The sequence below is a fragment of the Azolla caroliniana genome, unplaced genomic scaffold (assembly GCF_043228905.1).
Source record: "Azolla caroliniana isolate FFs.n. ecotype wild unplaced genomic scaffold, voAzoCaro1.0.p SCAF_1, whole genome shotgun sequence".
Taxonomy (NCBI): Eukaryota; Viridiplantae; Streptophyta; class Polypodiopsida; order Salviniales; family Salviniaceae; genus Azolla; species Azolla caroliniana.
Window position 1 is genome coordinate 30,396,183 of NW_028230436.1, and position 16,753 is coordinate 30,412,935.

General features: G+C 38.5%; 2 protein-coding genes across 4 annotated transcripts; both read left to right on the forward strand.

Annotated features, from left to right (window-relative positions):
* Window positions 1–2,419: 2,419 nt before the first annotated feature.
* LOC147869629 (uncharacterized) lies at window positions 2,420–5,344 on the forward strand. 2 transcript variants are annotated; one of them, XM_087339521.1, is made up of 8 exons: window positions 2,788–2,819; window positions 3,091–3,163; window positions 3,337–3,407; window positions 3,483–3,568; window positions 3,645–4,138; window positions 4,229–4,497; window positions 4,589–5,153; window positions 5,225–5,344. In XM_087339521.1, the coding sequence occupies exons 3-8, from the start codon at window positions 3,337–3,339 to the stop codon at window positions 5,336–5,338; spliced, it is 1,599 nt and encodes a 532-aa protein (XP_087195647.1). In that variant the 5' UTR covers window positions 2,788–2,819; window positions 3,091–3,163; the 3' UTR covers window positions 5,339–5,344. The 2 variants fall into 2 exon arrangements, with proteins under 2 accessions (XP_087195580.1, XP_087195647.1); XM_087339454.1 differs by lacking the exon at window positions 3,091–3,163 and having other exon boundaries at window positions 2,420–2,819.
* Window positions 5,345–10,094: 4,750 nt separating this feature from the next.
* BSH (transcription regulatory protein SNF5, putative (BSH)) lies at window positions 10,095–15,970 on the forward strand. Of its 2 annotated transcripts, none has more exons than XM_087331518.1 (11): window positions 10,095–10,183; window positions 10,332–10,420; window positions 12,595–12,689; window positions 12,770–12,841; window positions 13,080–13,127; window positions 13,241–13,324; window positions 14,496–14,534; window positions 14,618–14,706; window positions 14,877–14,936; window positions 15,017–15,112; window positions 15,594–15,970. In XM_087331518.1, the coding sequence occupies exons 1-11, from the start codon at window positions 10,131–10,133 to the stop codon at window positions 15,655–15,657; spliced, it is 789 nt and encodes a 262-aa protein (XP_087187644.1). In that variant the 5' UTR covers window positions 10,095–10,130; the 3' UTR covers window positions 15,658–15,970. The 2 variants fall into 2 exon arrangements, with proteins under 2 accessions (XP_087187644.1, XP_087187652.1); XM_087331526.1 differs by having other exon boundaries at window positions 15,055–15,112.
* Window positions 15,971–16,753: the final 783 nt, after the last annotated feature.

Sequence of the window (16,753 nt, forward strand, 5' to 3'; positions counted from 1 at the left end):
ACTATTTATGATTATCGTAAATGCTCTATTTTAAACCCTAGCCCAGCAGCCTCTGTATCTGTCTGTCTGTCTGTCTTCCTTCACGCCGCTGATTGCTTATCAATCAAAAGTATTGTAAATAAGAATTTGCGCCGTTATTATCTGTGTACCATTACGCAATGAGAGAAAAAGAAAACGAACCCTCCCCCCAAGGAGTTCTTTTTTATTCATGTTGGCTAGGGATTGTCTAGACTCTAGACTCTAAATATACACCGTTTCCTTCCTGCACCCCCACGTTCACAATTGTATAGTATGTATGTCTTGGGCGTCATTTATCTTAACCCATCACTTAGTTACGAGCCTCTCTCTTGTAATTTTATTTATTTTTGGATGCTTCTTTCTCCACTACAACAATTTCTTGTGTTGGACCAACATTGTGTTATGAGCTTCTTATGACATAATAATGGCATTCATAGTGCCGAGACAGAAGCATAATTTCGTTAAGTTTTGGTATGCTTTTGACTAGCATCCTACATAGTTGCAAGCCTAGATAGGGGGGCAATGCTTCCGACCCAATAAATTTTGTAGAGGATATGAGTTGAGTTAGGTAGGTGTGATGGGTTCAATGGCCTTTGTGACAAAACATGGAGAACTTTTATGCATGCTAATTGGGGGTGGGGGGGCGCAAACAATTTCATGCAATGTTTCCATCTTAATAGAATCGATTTTGAATGAATGTTCCATTAAGAGAGTTAACATATCGAATGCCCCTATTCTTGTTTATTTGAAGGATCAACATGCAAGAGTTATATCCAAACAATACTTGGGTTCAATGGCAAAACGAAAGGAATACTTTTAAATTTGACGAGATTGAATTTTTATTCTATAAATATCTAAAAATGGGAAGTCTTTTTTAGTAGTTTTCTAGTACACCACAAGCTAGGTTACAATGTCTATTATCTACAACTTTATCGATAATAATGCAAATTTCATATCTTTCTCATGTCCATTTCCAACGAACAATGGATTGCTAATCCAATTAGTTGCCTTGGCATATACAAAAAAACATAGTGATTTCCATGATTGTTGAGTTTGTTATAGGGGTTCAAGGTGTATCTAAGATCGACTTACTTTTCCAAAAACAAAAATGGTTCATAGAATATACAACACAAGTTGTTTTTTTGCATGAATATACCTCTAACGTGATCATCGGAGCAGAAGCGAGATTTGACATGAGAAGTAAACCTAGAGCCAAAGAAAACAAGGATGGAAAGGAGAGGGAAATGGACAAAGTTTATATAACGTGTATTACAATAACAACAAAGACCCAAGCTGTGGTTGCCTAAAGAGGAAAAAAAAATCTAGGAGTGGAAGGCATGATGAGGGGTGGGGTATGAAAAAAAACCATTCACCCACGTGTTTACAAAATCAATGAAATCAATTCAACTGATTTTTGCAACATCGATCGATGTAGGGGTGAACTCTCTTGTAATTAGCTTACTCTAGTGGTAAGCCATTTACATTACTAGTACTACATCTTGAGTTTGAAACCCAATTTTCTCACCTTTCTATTACTTCATAGATATCTCCTATTTCACTAGATGCCACTATGGAATGTAGGGGTGATCTCTCTCTCTCTCTCTCTCTCTCTGAATGGGTAAATACCCCATTTTTTATTGTAAACCAATTGTCTCATGGGCCAATTTTGGTTTTAGAAGACGTTAATATATCTTTCTTTCTTTCTCATTGTTTCTTGTATCATCTTCTTTGGCTAGATCTTCCAACCGAAGCTAGACAATTGCTAGCGGCCCAACAAGAAAAGAAAAAGAAGCGGATGGACATGGTCACTCGTTTCCAATTGGCAAAGTGTTTATGGACATGTGGATGATCTGCGCTACCAGGCCTTGGTGGCCCTCCGGGCCACGGACAAACATGAAGAAGAAGAAGAAGAAGAAGAAGATACTAATGAGGAATATATATGTACATTATCATACACCCATCTGCTCATGCTTTAGACATCACATATCGACGTGTCTATTATGACACAAATCATAAAGAGGCCTGGTGAGGGAATCGCGGCCACAGACGGTGCAGGTCGCTCAGAGAAGGCGCGTGTGATCTGCACCGTCCGATTTGGATGAGGAAGAAGGCGCCAAAAAAAAAGCTGCGCAGGCGGTCGCCCAACCCTGTCAGAGGTCTCCCAACCGTTTTTTTTTTAAATTTTTGGTTGATTTGGTCACCCAACCAACTCAAAAAAAAAAGCAGGTCACCCAATTGTTTATTTTTAAATAGGTTGGGTGACCTGTTTAACCAGGTTGGGAGACTCCTTTAGAGTTTATATTGAGTTGGTCACCCAACCAACTCAATAAAAGAAGCAGGTCACCCAATTGTTGATTTTTAAAACAGTTGGGCGACATGTTTATCCAGGTTGGGAGACTCCTTTAGAGTTTATATTGAGTTGGTCACCCAACCAACTCAATAAAAGAAGCAGGTCACCCAACTGTTGATTTTTAAAACAGTTGGGCGACATGTTTATCCAGGTTGGGAGACTCCTTTAGAGTTTATATTGAGTTGGTCACCCAACCAACTCAATAAAAGAAGCAGGTCACCCAACTGTTGATTTTTAAAACAGTTGGGAGACCTGTTTATCCAGGTTGGGAGACTCCTTTAGGGATGTCTATAAAAGCCCTAAACCTGTCATAATCTGTCATTTTTTCAAACGAGATTGACAGGTTGGGTTTGCCAGGAAAGAGGTGGGAGCTCCTCCATCACAAATCGTCTGTGGCTGCACAAATCGATCTCCTCCATCACAAATCGATCTCCTCCATCACTATTCCCAGGTATGCTCCTTGTTATTATATCTTCCACAATGTTATATTCATCGCTTCTTAATAATAATGAAAACAAGCAAGATTGTATGGACCATATTGATGCATAGACATGTTTAAGCTTTAGGGTTTAGAGTCACTATAGACAAGAAGATTGTATGGACCATATTGATGCATAGACATGTTTAAGCTTTAGGGTTTAGAGTCACTATAGACAAGAAGATAAGCGAACCATAAGTGAAGTATAATAGGATCTAATAGGCAAGGCTTTGTTGATTTCCAGCCACTCTAATCCCAGCCAGTATCTTGAAGGCATAATCTAGAAGAGGATGTAACCACTCTTATCCACACTATAGGTGAGGCCTATCAAACTTATTATGATCTTGCGTTCACTAGATTTGCTTGCTTAAACTTGATTTAATCATCTATATTTTGATTGTTGGTTTTAATGATTTGCTTGCTTAAACTTGATATTTGGTGTGTTTGAGTACTAAAATAAAAAAATGTTTGATTACTTGAATGGTGGTAGATGACTTCCAACTCCAAGTACAAAGATTGGTGGGATTTCGATAACAGTGATATATATCCAACTCAAGAGAGGTATGTCACGAACCAATCTCCCCCAAGAATGGTTTAGGGTTTGATGCATGTATGTTGACTCGTGATTTGTTAAAGGGTCTTCGTTAGAAGACATTGGCGAAGTCGAGGAGCCGACATGTGTACGAGTGGGGACAAAATGGACCAAGATGCTCCTCCAAATGGTATGTGGATTTGGTGTCGTTGTAATATCTCAATCTTTATGCCAATCTTTATGTCAATCTTAAATATGTAACACAGGTGCAGAAGGAACAGTTGCTCCTCGTCCCGACTTGTTGTATAAGGTTGGAAGAGATGCAAATGGGAACAAGGCTCGTGCATGTATCTACACTGAGTTTTGCCGCCTCTCGCCAAGGTGGTATCGGAAAAAAAGTGACATGGAGTCACATTTACGCAGAGAACATGCAATAGACGTAGTCCTACCACGAGGGATGCGTATAGAGGAGGAGGAGGGTATTCCGGGGGCATGCTTTAACAGTTATGAGCGTCAAAGATCACTCAAAAGATTCATGGACCCGGAAATCAAGTACTACAGAAATCGACAAAAATATATCCGAAAGTTGAAGGTTAGGGTTGTTTCGAAATACAACTCTATTCCTGCTGAACTCCGTCTTGACACACAGGCAGAGTTCGTGGCACGATTTATGGACAAAGAGATGACTATATACGACTCCAATAAGGATGAGCGTTTGGAGATGTTGACGAAGAAGATAGCAGCTGGTTTGGATTCTTATGTAAGTATGAGTGAGGATTTCATTTCAGATTGTTGGAGGGTTTATTGGCAAAATTCAGATAATAAGATGTGTCTTATTGTGGTGAAACAGTGTAAAAAGGCGGGGATATCCACCCAACCGCAGGGTGTGTCCACGGATGTGGATGAGAGTCAAAACCCATCTGAGGGTGGTGTGTCCACTCCACCGAGACGGAGACGACCGAAAATGCCAATCCGACGGAAGGAGGTCGAGTCAAACACTGATGTTGTTTCCCTAACATCAGATTCAGATGACGCTGCATCGGATGTGGCCATAGTTCAAATTCAACATGGCAAGGGCATAAGGTTATGGATTCAAACCCCAAATAAACACTTTTCCAGGTAGGGTTTAAGTGAAATATAAACTAGTATCTTACTAATTGACATGGAGTGTGATTTACCTACTCAAAACTACATATTTCCATGCATTCAGGTACCAGCTAACTTGCCCACGTCTCGATATGGCCCTTGATGTTACCGAGTCAGATCTTGAGACCATATGCAAGAGCCGTGAAATGGCATCGACATGGACTATGACCTTATTCACGTTGTGGATGGAATACTCATTGCCACTCGAGGTGACAGAACGCTTCACCATCGTCGACCCACTATGGGTGCAGCTACACCAGCAGGCAATGAAGGAGCAAGACATCCTTAAGAAAGTTGCGCAATGTGAGATTACGCTCATTCCGATCGTGCTTGATGGGCATTGGAACTTGTGGTTCACCATGCGACAACAAGCTTCTAAGCTAACTAGCAAAGTAGTCTTCTGCGATCCATTGAACAGACCAGCAACAGACAACATGCGGAGAATGGCAGAGTTGGCGATTCGGACAATTTCATCTGAACCGTCAGACCACACCATTGTGCCCAATGGTCGACATCAGGTACTGCACATCCCAACACAGCCAAATTGTTGGGATTGTGGCTTTTATGTGATGAAGACTATCCAAATGTTGGTGAGGGAGTTCTTACAAGGATGGATATCTTCGACTTTTGTAAGTGTAATTGCAATTCCTTGTTCATGTGGATTGTGTATAGATGTGTTCTTATACATATTTGGTTACAGGGCACAGAGATGTGGTTCACCAAACGCGAAGTGGATTCACTTCGGATTCATGTGGACGAGTGGGCACGATCGGTATTAGGATTTGCACTTGCGACCGGTGGCTCCATATTGTAAATTTTGGGAATGTTGTTTTCAACACAGATTTGGCTATAGAGCTGATGTTGTAACTATATTTTGGAATCCCCAAAAATTTTGTATAGTGAGAATCGACTCATTGTATATCGCGATATTACTTATTAATGGAAATGTTGTTTACAACAATTATTTATCTCAATCTGAATGTATTTATCTCAATCTGAATATTGTGGATGATCTGAATGTATGGTTTTAAACCAATCGCAAGTTGTGGTATTGTAAACGCGATTACTTGTTAATGGAAATGTTGTTCCCAACAATTATTGTGGATGTTCTGAATGTATGGTTTTAAACCAATCGCAAGTTGTGGTATTGCCCAAACCTTTTAAAATTAATTATCTTTTGTTTTGGTCACCCAACCAGGTTGCCCAAACCTTTTAAAATTAATTATCTTTTGTTTTGGTCACCCAACCAGGTCGCCCAACCTGTTATGTAAACGGCCAGAAAAACGGTCATCTTAACATGTAAATTAATCGCATTCTCTGTCACTTTAAACCATTCTCTGTCATTTTAATCATAGCTCATTGCATCTCCAATATCTGTCTTATAATCACATTCTGCGTCTTAATCACATTCTTATTTTGCACAATCTCTAAAAGCTAATCAGGATTAGTTATATTCTTAATCAGTTATAATCAGATTAGTTAGATTCTTAATAAGATTAGTTAGATTCTTAATCAGATTAGGGGGATTCTTAATCAGATTAGTTAGATTCTTAATCAGTTATAATCAGATTTTGTAGATTCTTAATAAGATTAGTTAGATTCTTAATCAGATTAGGGGGATTCTTAATCAGATTAGTTAGATTCTTAATCATCTTAGTTAGATTCTTAATCAGTTATAATCAGATTTTGTAGATTCTTAATAAGATTAGTTAGATTCTTAATCAGATTAGGGGGATTCTTAATCACATTAGTTAGATTCTTAATAAGATTAGTTAGAGTCTTAATCATATTAGGGGGATTCTTAATCAGTTATAATCAGATTAGTTAGATTCTTATAACCAGATTAGTTAGATTCTTAATCAGATTAGTTAGATTCATTCGAGATGAATCCCAACGAAATAGATTTAATCACGTCCTTGTATGATTCTGAGGATGGTTATGCATCACCATACTCCGCAACCATCGACGATGACTTGGATTCGTCTACATCCGAAGACTATGAGTCGGCTTCATCCGAAGAAGAGGCGGAGGAGGTTGATCCCTTCATGTATTGTTCGGCGAGGTATATTGCGTTCACTAGAGGTATGTACGATTTAATGCTTAAAGATTTATTAGGTCAAGTTAAGGTAACATTTGAAATGTTAAGCACACTCGCAAGGGGGGCACCTCTTAATTTACATGCATGGAGGCGCATGAAGAGTCGTCTCACGCTTATGAATGAGAATGCAATACACCTTAAGGCATCGCCTCATCTTCAGATTACGCACGTAGAGAAATGGAGGGAGATAGTATTGGCGTCACATTGTGGCGCATCGCACCGTTCTTTGACAGGTACTCTGACAGAATTAAAGAGAAATTGGTCCAATGACCTTCGTGACTATGGGATCCCTAGTGCGTATGTGAAAGCAGTGATTGACCAATGCGGTTGTCAAGTTGTGTCGAGGTTAACTCCATCTGACATGGAGGGGACAAGTGTCGTGAAATATAAAAAGTCTAGACCCATAGAAGTGATCAAGATAGAGGCACATAGGGTTGATGATACGTTGATAGATGTTCAATTGAGGTATCACACACGCTTTCGTACAGGGGTCACAAGGGGTGCACATGTGACTAGGTATAATTGTCACCGATCCGGTGTGGCCAACAAGCAATATCCATGCACTCGACGTAGAAAGCATTCATCTCGATGTGGGTGTACTTTTCATGTGAACGCTCGAATGAATGGCGGGGTTGACCATGGGACAGTGACCCTTTCAATATATGGACCTCATATGGGTCATGTACCGGGAAGTAGACCAGATGCATACTATTTGCCAGTGGCCCCAAATGTTATAAGTTGTTGTAGAGATGACCTTTTTGATGTTGGTTGCGCACGACACGTGGCACGGATGAGCATGCGTAAGGAAGCATATCATAAGTCCAAGGCTAGTCCATTAGACCTTGTGAGTTATAGGTTCTTTATGATACCAAAGGAGGTCAATAACATGGCCAACAAGTTAAAAATCGGGAGTGCCATGTCAGGGGTTGATTGGTCTTTGATGATGCAAGATGCCTATGCCCTCCGAGATCTTGGGAAGGTGGCTCATGTCCAACCCTACTTGCCTGGTGAATATGGATCTCCCGCAAGGCAACCGTTCATCTTGGTGCTCCAAGATGAATGGATGTTAGAGATGTGTGAGCGACTGTCGATAAACAACTCTTGGGCAATCGACTCCACGTTTAAAACAAACCAATTTGGCTTGCCATTATATGCAGCTGTGGCTCCAAATGCCATGGGAGTTGGTATCCCATTATGGTACATGATATGTAGTTCTGATAAGGGGTCTAACCATGAGCAAGTAGCTTTAGAAACTTGCTTGAGAGTCATATTTGCACAGATGCCCAATGTGAGGCCAAATGCCATAGTCATCGATAAAAGTTGGACATCGTATAATGCCATAAGTAATGTGGTTGCAACAGACCGATTATCTTGGATAGTTACAAATGGGCAAAGGTCGCAAACACATTGTCGACTTTTGTTGTGTCACTTCCATGCAAAAAAAGCATGGTTGGACAACTTGTTGCCAAAGGTAAGTGCAAGTGAGAGAAACCACCTTTATAATCGGATGTGCCAACTCATGCAATGCATTACGGAATCCACATTCAATGCCCAATGTGAGGACTTAAAGGTAGAATATGCAAACAAGCCAGGTGTTTGGCAATATATAGAAGGAGGATGGTGTGGCTTGACATGTGTGTGGAGGAAACTGTGGCCCAAATTTGGTAGAATGTTCAACTACGGACATGTTGACACTACCAATCTTGTGGAGAGACATTGGCAGTTTATCAAATATACTGCCTTAAGAGGGAGGATAAACTGATCAATTACCGATCTTGTGCATGTTTTAATCGGGGACAGTCAAACTGGCACTTGCATCGGGGGTGCTGTTATTGAATGGTACAAGCAACGACAAGAAATATGTGAGAGTGGTAGATTTGCACCACGTGCAAATTGTAGGGATCAAACAACTAGACTTAAAGAGGCCGAAAGGCTACTAGAGAGGTATGAAACTAATAATGCGATAATGCATATTGTGGACGAGCCTCGATATTGGTTTAAAATATTGAGCTTGACAAAACCAGATGTATGGTATAATGTATCGCTCCAATGTTCATATTGTGATTGCCACGACCCTGCGAGTAAATGTAAGCATATACTTGGCATCAGGATGATTATTGAGAGGCACATGCCACATCTATGTGGGTCATTGCCTTTTATAGATCATGCAACCTATATGCGCAATGACCATTTCACAGAGACGGAAATGGAGACAGAGGTAGAACCAGTCGAGGAGACAAACCCTATAACATCACGAGTGGAGGAATGTTTGTCGAAATTACAAACGCTTGAGGGGGCTATTCAATGTTTTAAGCAAGGGTTACAATCCCTCGACTGTGCAGCAATTTTGGCATGTATGGAGTCCATTCAAGAAACAAGTGAGACATTGGTGTATCACACAGGTGCACCGAAACCAACTAACGAAGAAGACCGTGGATCCATAGGGCGTAAGCAAGCAATTGGTGCAAAAAGGGGAGCATCAATCAACATTTCACAAGATCTTATTGGCAGCTCCCCAAACACTTCCAAGGCACACACAGGAAAAATGCAAAGAGGCGCAAGTCGAGCTAGGAGGCGGTTGCCAATATGTGCGACAGATAAAATGCGATGCTTGCATTGCGATGCCTTGACCTTTAGATCAAGGGACTCAAATGTTGATTGTTGCAAGAATTGTGGTCGCATCTTGCCATCATCTCCGGATGAGCCATAAATGTTTGGTAACTTTCAACTTTTATGTTTTGCCAGGATTATTTGTTTTAACAGAAGTATGGTAAAGATCGTCGGTTTTAAGTAATTTAAGGTTGAATTTTGTGACTATTTGATATGTTATTGTAAGTTTACATTCTTCGTTTTATGTTTTAAATGGTTTTTAACTTTCAACTTTTATGTTTTAATATGATTATTTGTTTTAACATAAGTATGGTAAAGATCGTCGGTTTTAAGTATTTTAAGGTTGAATTTTGTGACTATTTGATATGTTATTGTAAGTTTTAAGGGTAATTAACAAGCTTATTTGAAGATTTTGGTTGGAATGATACATTTGGTTGGGCGACCTGCAACGGTTGGGAGACCAATCGGTTGGGCAACCTGTAACTGTCAGGGTTGGGTGACCTAAAACGGTTGGGCAACTTGCAACAGTCATAGTTGGGTGACCAATTTCGGTTGGGCGACCAACGACTCAGAGTTGGGTGACCTCTGACAGGGTTGGGTGACCATCGACTCAGAGTTGGGTGACCTCTGACAGGGTTGGGTGACCATCGACTCAGAGTTGGGTGACCTCTGACAGGGTTGGGTGACCATCGACTCAGAGTTGGGCGACCTCTGACAACTTTTTTTTTCGCGCACTCTTCCTTATCGAAATCTGACGGTGCAGATCGCACGCACCTTCCTCTAGGCGACCTGCACCGTCTGTGGCCACGATTCCCTCACCAGCCCTCTTTATGATTTGGTGCAGGATAGCAACGAGCATCACATATCGCGTGGGCGTGAACGCATACCCATACCAATCATGAAAGGAGGGGGTCATGGCGCTTCCACCAAATCGACCGTTAAATTTCGAATGTACGAACCAGAAGCTGAAGATGATGATGATGATGATGATGATGCAGATGCATCTCGTAGATCAGGTTTCCTTTTGCTTATTCTCGTTCCCTTCCCTCCTTCTCAACCTCCGTATTTGTTTTGTTTTGTTTTGTTTTTTCTTTCTCAGGCCTACTGCAGAGAATCTCATCCCTATTCGCGTAGATGTGGAGGTAGATGGGCAGCGTTTCAAGGATGCCTTCACTTGGAACCCTAGCGGTATGCGTCAAAAATAAATTTTATTTTTTATTTTTATTGTTTTCTTCTTACTCGTATGCTTCTTCATGCTTATGATTCTGTTAAAAAACTGTTATTTTTGTCATCTTCTTATTCGTGTAACACACTCGATCTCTCACAGGTAAGACCTTTCCTTTCACCTCATTTTTTTATGTGGCTGCTTCTTCACACCACTGTCATTCTGTTGTGGAGAAATGGATTTTCGAAGAATCCTTCTTTAGTAGGTTGATGACAAGAGCTATAGATAAATACACTTTGTTATGTCCTCTGAAGTCAAAATATGACGTATTGAAACACAATATATTATATTTTCCACTAGTGCGTATGGGGTTGATAAATTACACAAGGCAATTACCCAAAGTCAAGAGAGCCAAAGTGATCACCAAACGTGTGTGCAAGGTGAAGGTTACTCCAAATGGTTCCTTGTCAAAATACAATGCTAGAATGGCTGCCAAAGATTCAACGAAATGAATGGTTTCAACTTTCAGGGCATTCACATTGAGATGCATGCTTGGATTAGCATTATGGATGATGCGGAGTTGGTCCAAATAAATTTGAAGTGCATGGTGATCTCCTTGAGGAGATTTAACCCAGAAGGTTCGTAGATAATTGAAGACATTGCATGTTATGCAAGCTTAAGAAGAGCCTTTATGGTCTCAAGTATGCACCCTGTGAATGGCATCCAAAATTTGTTGTAACATGATGTTTAATATCTATACATGTAGCAACAATAAAAATTACCTCTACACAGAAAAACTGAAGATAAGTAAAACTAAGATTCCTTCAGGGCGTAATTTGTAAAGCCAATGAAACTCATCTTCGACGCCTTAACACCCTTGCATCAAGAGAGCGCGAGCTAAGCCAAATGGAAACATTGGTTTGGATTGCAGACATGGTGGAATGATTTCAAGCAAGAGAGAGAGAGAGAAATGATAATATATTATTGTCCGTGGGGAGCCAACAGGACCCTCAGGAACAACAATTATTGCAAAGCACTCTCCATGATTTCGAAGTAAATGCTAAGTAAAAATCTAAGTTTGTTTCCGAATTTCACTGCTCATCATCACTTTCACAAGTTTGGATCTGTGGTCAAATAGACGAAAGACCATGCCTGGTGTCATCAGCAATCATTCTGTGCTTGTTAGAACATCTTGAATGCTAGTACAACAGGACAGGAATTCCTTGAAATCATGCCTGATGTCCTATTATGTATGGCATTCTGTGGTCAAATAGACGAAAGACCATGCCTGGTGTCATCAGCAATCATTCTGTGCTTGTTAGAACATCTTGAATGCTAGTACAACAGGACAGGAATTCCTTGAAATCATGCCTGATGTCCTATTATGTATGGCATTTCAAAGTGACATACTCTTCAATTTCTGGTACATCAAGGCAACATAGCTCACATATTCTCGTCGGTTCAATTTGTTTCCAATATCTATGAGTGTGTGGGCATCAAGTTGATAGCATATCCCTCTGTGGACCTGGGTGTGTGGGTATGAGGTTAGGCATCGGTGAGCCACTCCTGGATTTCCTAATATTAATTCATCAGTGTGATGGTGGACTTTGTTTTTGACATTTGTGTCTAAATTTCCAGAAATTCAAATCTCTTTGGATAGATACAATGTCATGATTTAAGTCTACTATTATCTATTGAAGGTTTTGATGGTAGAGACTATTCATATGTGTGAGAAGGCACCTACCTACCTTGGGCCAATGTGATGGCAACGATAATGAAAGAATTTATGTGTTTTAATTAACAGTATTGTTCCTTGATTATTCTGCTCTTTTCTTGTTTTTCTCATCATCGTTTTACTTACAGAACACCTTTTATAGTTGAATGCATTCTCTGCTGTATTTCTAAGTTCCATCTCAAGTTCGTACTTATGAACTTAAAGTTAAAATAGATATGGCATAGCAATGTAAGACTCTTCCATATGTTATTTTAGCAGCCTTGAAAAACCTTGTACCCATGCAGCTATTATTTCTCCTCATAATTCCTACTCATATTATTTTTCTCTGTAAAATACAATGCATTATTTCTCCTCGTTATTCTCAGGAATACTAAAAATGTGTCCTGTTTTTGTATTCTTCTCTCATGTTCCATCCAAAACTTGATTTCAAAATTCAACACTTGATTCTTCTCTCTAATGCAGAGCCTGATTTTGAGATATCTGCTTTTGCAAAGCGTACTGTGAAAGATTTGAATCTGTCAATGGCATTCATAACACTTATTGCACAGTCAATTCAGGTAAACTACTTTCACAACACATTATCTTACGAAAAAAAAAAATGCATAGCAATTACTAAATCTTTAGTTTGGTTATCCAGACACAAGTTAATGAATTCCGCAGCTATGAAAACATGGAGATGGCAACTGGAGAAAAAGTCCACTGCTTGAAGGTTGTATTTCCAGCTTCTAAATATTTGTACATATTTTTATCTGCATGATCTCAAAGAGTATCTATAATGAATATAATATTACCATATATTACTTGACACTTGACCGACAAAGTTAATGTTCCAAAGCACAAGATTTACTTTGATGATAAACTAATTATTTTAAGTTCCTAAACATCTCACATACGCTTCTGCTATTTTTGCCAAAATACATCTTTCAAGTTTATGTTTTTCCTTGTAGATTGACTTAAGAGCGAACACCACTGTCATTAGAGACCAGTTTTTATGGGTAAGTTGTAATAGTAATGTTCCTTTATTTTAGATTTTTTTCTCCCTTGATATTGATCAATTCATTTCTCACTTGATCAAATTTCAAATGTTTTGTTGTTTTGGTTTGTAAAGGATCTTGGTAACCTTGATAGTGATCCTGAGGACTTTGCCAGGCATCTATGTAGTGATCTTGAATTTGATGATCCTGAAGTAGCGGTGAGCCACATCTTTTTGTTTACAGTTCTTTTTACCTGAATGGTACATATTTTCTTTTGCCTAAGTTCTTTTTCTACAAGTTAGATCAGTTATATTCTAGTCATGAATAGAGAAAGCATTCCATTGAGACGTATATAATACCTCGAGAGATGAAGCACATATGGTAAAGTTCTTGAATATATTCGATATCTTTAGGATATTAGCGCATTGTGCATAATTGAATTATGTTGTGTTTTCTCCGTTTAACAATAAATTTAAAGAAGTAATTATGTCAAACATCTAACTTTAGCTGTTGCAATGAATTATATCTATAATCTATGCATGTTCTATTTGCCTTTTCTATGATCTCCTAACAACAGTTACACAATCCAAATGCATACCAAGAAGATTGGAATAAAGTTTGTGACACTTATTGACCTAAAGTTTTTCGCTGTTATGCTATATGGTAACTGCTTGATCAACAAGAATACCTTGAATCTTGTTAAACAACTCAAATATAGATTGCAATAATTTATTACAAGACTGATACTTATCTCATGATACAGATCTCCCGTGTTACCTGAAGAGTATATCTCAGTTTCTCTACAAATTCTTCCTTGTAGATTCTTCCATGTTTATGTAGATGTCACCATGTTCATGGGGCAAGGCTCTCTAAGGTGTGATCCAAGTCTCTTGGAGCTGCCATAGATATTATCTTATGATTGTTCTCTAATTATGTGCAAATCTTTGCGGTCCTTCACCCTGATCCCAGTGTTGAAGATATAGTGAGGCGAGTTTTAGAAATCTCCATGATCCATTCTGATGATCTTGCAAATGTGACATCTAGATAAGCGAACCACCACAACTTTTCCTCTCTAGAGTGAAGAGTGTTTACTGACTGACGCTTGTGGACATGTAGAAAGTCATGGCTTTTGTCTTTTCAAGGTGAATGGTGAGGCCTTGTGGGCAAAAATTAACTAGAGCTTGGAGATGTTGTAAACCTGAATGTGGCTCAGAAATTAAGATTATGTTATTTGCATAAAGCTAATTATAAACTGGGGTACCAAACAAATCCACTCTATCTCTTCTGTACATGCGATGTAGTCATCTAACATGTGACTGTATTTTTAGTTTTATACATTAAATGTAGATATGCTTTTAAAAAGTACAAAAGAGAATTGTCTGTCTGCAGCCAGCTGTTGCGTTGGCAATAAGAGAACAACTATATGAGGTAACTTTTGCAAATCAGTTGATATTGTTGAAGAAATGGTGTATCCCAATTTTAACAAGCATACAATGAAATGCTTTTTTTAGCTTGCCATCCAGAGTGTGTCTTCTGGAAGGGAGACTAGAGTAAGCAAAAAAACACGAAGAGATTGGGGGTCAGACTTCAGTCAAGCAAGGTAAATAAAAAAGTTTTAATAAGTTTGATATTCATTGAGAATAAAAGATGCATATACTAGAAGCAATAATTAATTCTATAATATTTCAGAATATATGCTGAGTTTTACATAATTTTTTCATTTATTTGGACTCAGATGGTTTTAAATGGAAGAATTTTCTTTGGTTACAGCAAGGCAGTTTCAGCCTTTGAGCTCATGAAAAGGTCAAGTAGCAAGAGTAGTGTTGTAAGGTAAATATATCTGAAATATCAGTAAAGAACTTCATTTTCAAGGAATCCATGTGGTTGTTATAACACTCTAAAATCAATAGGAAAAGAAACGAATGGGACTTGTTTGAACCTGTCGTAGAGATATTGACAAAGGAAGAGGTTGAAGTCGTGGAGGCACGAGAGGAGCGAAATGCACGGTATGGAAGTTCACGATTAAAAGTTCATCCAATTAATTCTTCATTAAGGACCCTTAGTTGATTAAAGTCATTCAATTTGTTCCTGATTAAAGCCATTCGTTTAGTTCTTGATTGAAGTCAGTTGATTAAGTGTGAATTAAAGCCATTTATTTGGTTTTTGGTTGAAATCCATGCAGTGTAGTTCTTGATTAAGTAATCTCTTTAATCCTGGATTGAAGTCATTCATTTACTTCTTGATTGAAGACACTCAATTAATTCTTGATTAAAGTTATTCCATTAGTTCTTTGATTTAAATCATTCAATTAGTTTCATTGATAAAAGTAGTCCATTATGGTCATTCAAGCTGTTCTTCATTAAAGTCATTCAATCAGTTCTAGATAAAAGTGAGATTAAATTAGTTCTTGATTAAAAATAAACCTTTTCTTGATCAAAGTGATTGCAATTAATTTTTTATTAGTGAATAACCCGTTTCTTAACACAGCCTTAAGAAGCGTCAAGAGGACAATGACCCGTACACAAATCGGTATTCACGAGTAGAAAGGTGATGGTTTCCATGTCTTTGGAATCATTGGAACGTGGGTTGGTGGAGATGCAAAAGTTACTCGATGTACTTCACCATTCTTGGGTTTGGTATGTGTTTTTTGTTTGTGCATATATTCCATCCATGGTACGTTGTAGTGTGGTGTGAACATTAGATTAATGTGCAATTTTACAAGTTGACATCCAAATTTAATATTTTGAATTTGAAACAATGAGGTACTACGAATGGCCTTTGCTAAAGTGAGCTATCATACCAACTTAACATGAAAGTTTGACATTGTGTAATATTGTGAGTTTGAAACGAAAATGTTTTCTCAATTAGCCCTTCCTAAAGTGATTATGTGGGTTGTCATACAAACTTACATGAAACCAATTTTGTGATTTTGAAACAATGGTGTTTTCTGAATTGGCTCTTGCTAAAGTGGGTATGCCAGTTGCATGCAAATATTACTCCTAAGTGTAACAAGTAGAAAGATGATTTTGGGATGATGATTTTTTCACATTTGTTAAAATATATATAGGTTGGAACACCATAGTTAGCGTCACCACCAACAGTAATACCTTATACTTGGATAGGTTCTGTTTTTTGAATATTTCAATTAAATAATTGGATAAAAGTTCAATCCCTAGTCACTCTATTGTTTGATATATATACATTGCATCCCTCGCCTATCCTTAATTTATTAGACACCATTGTGGAATGAATGTAGGGGTTGCATGCATGACCTTGTCTCCACCTGACAACCGTACCAATTGATCTACATTCATCCATCTTCCTCCTTTTCCACTAAATTTAATCACAACTCTCCACGAGTAGAGGGGCTGATCAGATTCTAGAAATAGGATTAAGGGTTATGCCTAGAGATGGGGGCTGATGTGAGTTTAGAAGGTAAGACATATAGGGAACACTTTAGTAATCATCATGAGATTATTGTTAAACTACATCAATTGGAGCACAGTTCTTCACTAGTGATAGATTGTATAATTTAATATCATCCTCTTATTGAAGCTCAAGTCCATGAACTTGATTTTATTAAGTCATGCGTAAATGATCCAGCTAAACACTCATTGCATGCTCAACAATATATCAAAACCATCGCA

Bases quoted from the DNA above. Each gene is read 5' to 3' on its own strand.
- LOC147869629 (XM_087339454.1), top strand. From the start codon at position 3,337: ATGACTTCCAACTCCAAGTACAAAGATTGGTGGGATTTCGATAACAGT. The intron at 3,408-3,482 runs GTATGTCACGAA...GATTTGTTAAAG, and splicing joins ATATATCCAACTCAAGAGAG to GGTCTTCGTTAGAAGACATT. The intron at 3,569-3,644 runs GTATGTGGATTT...TATGTAACACAG, and splicing joins CCAAGATGCTCCTCCAAATG to GTGCAGAAGGAACAGTTGCT.
- BSH (XM_087331518.1), top strand. From the start codon at position 10,131: ATGAAAGGAGGGGGTCATGGCGCTTCCACCAAATCGACCGTTAAATTT. The intron at 13,325-14,495 runs GTGAGCCACATC...GTCTGTCTGCAG, and splicing joins TTGATGATCCTGAAGTAGCG to CCAGCTGTTGCGTTGGCAAT. The intron at 14,937-15,016 runs GTAAATATATCT...TAAAATCAATAG, and splicing joins AGCAAGAGTAGTGTTGTAAG to GAAAAGAAACGAATGGGACT.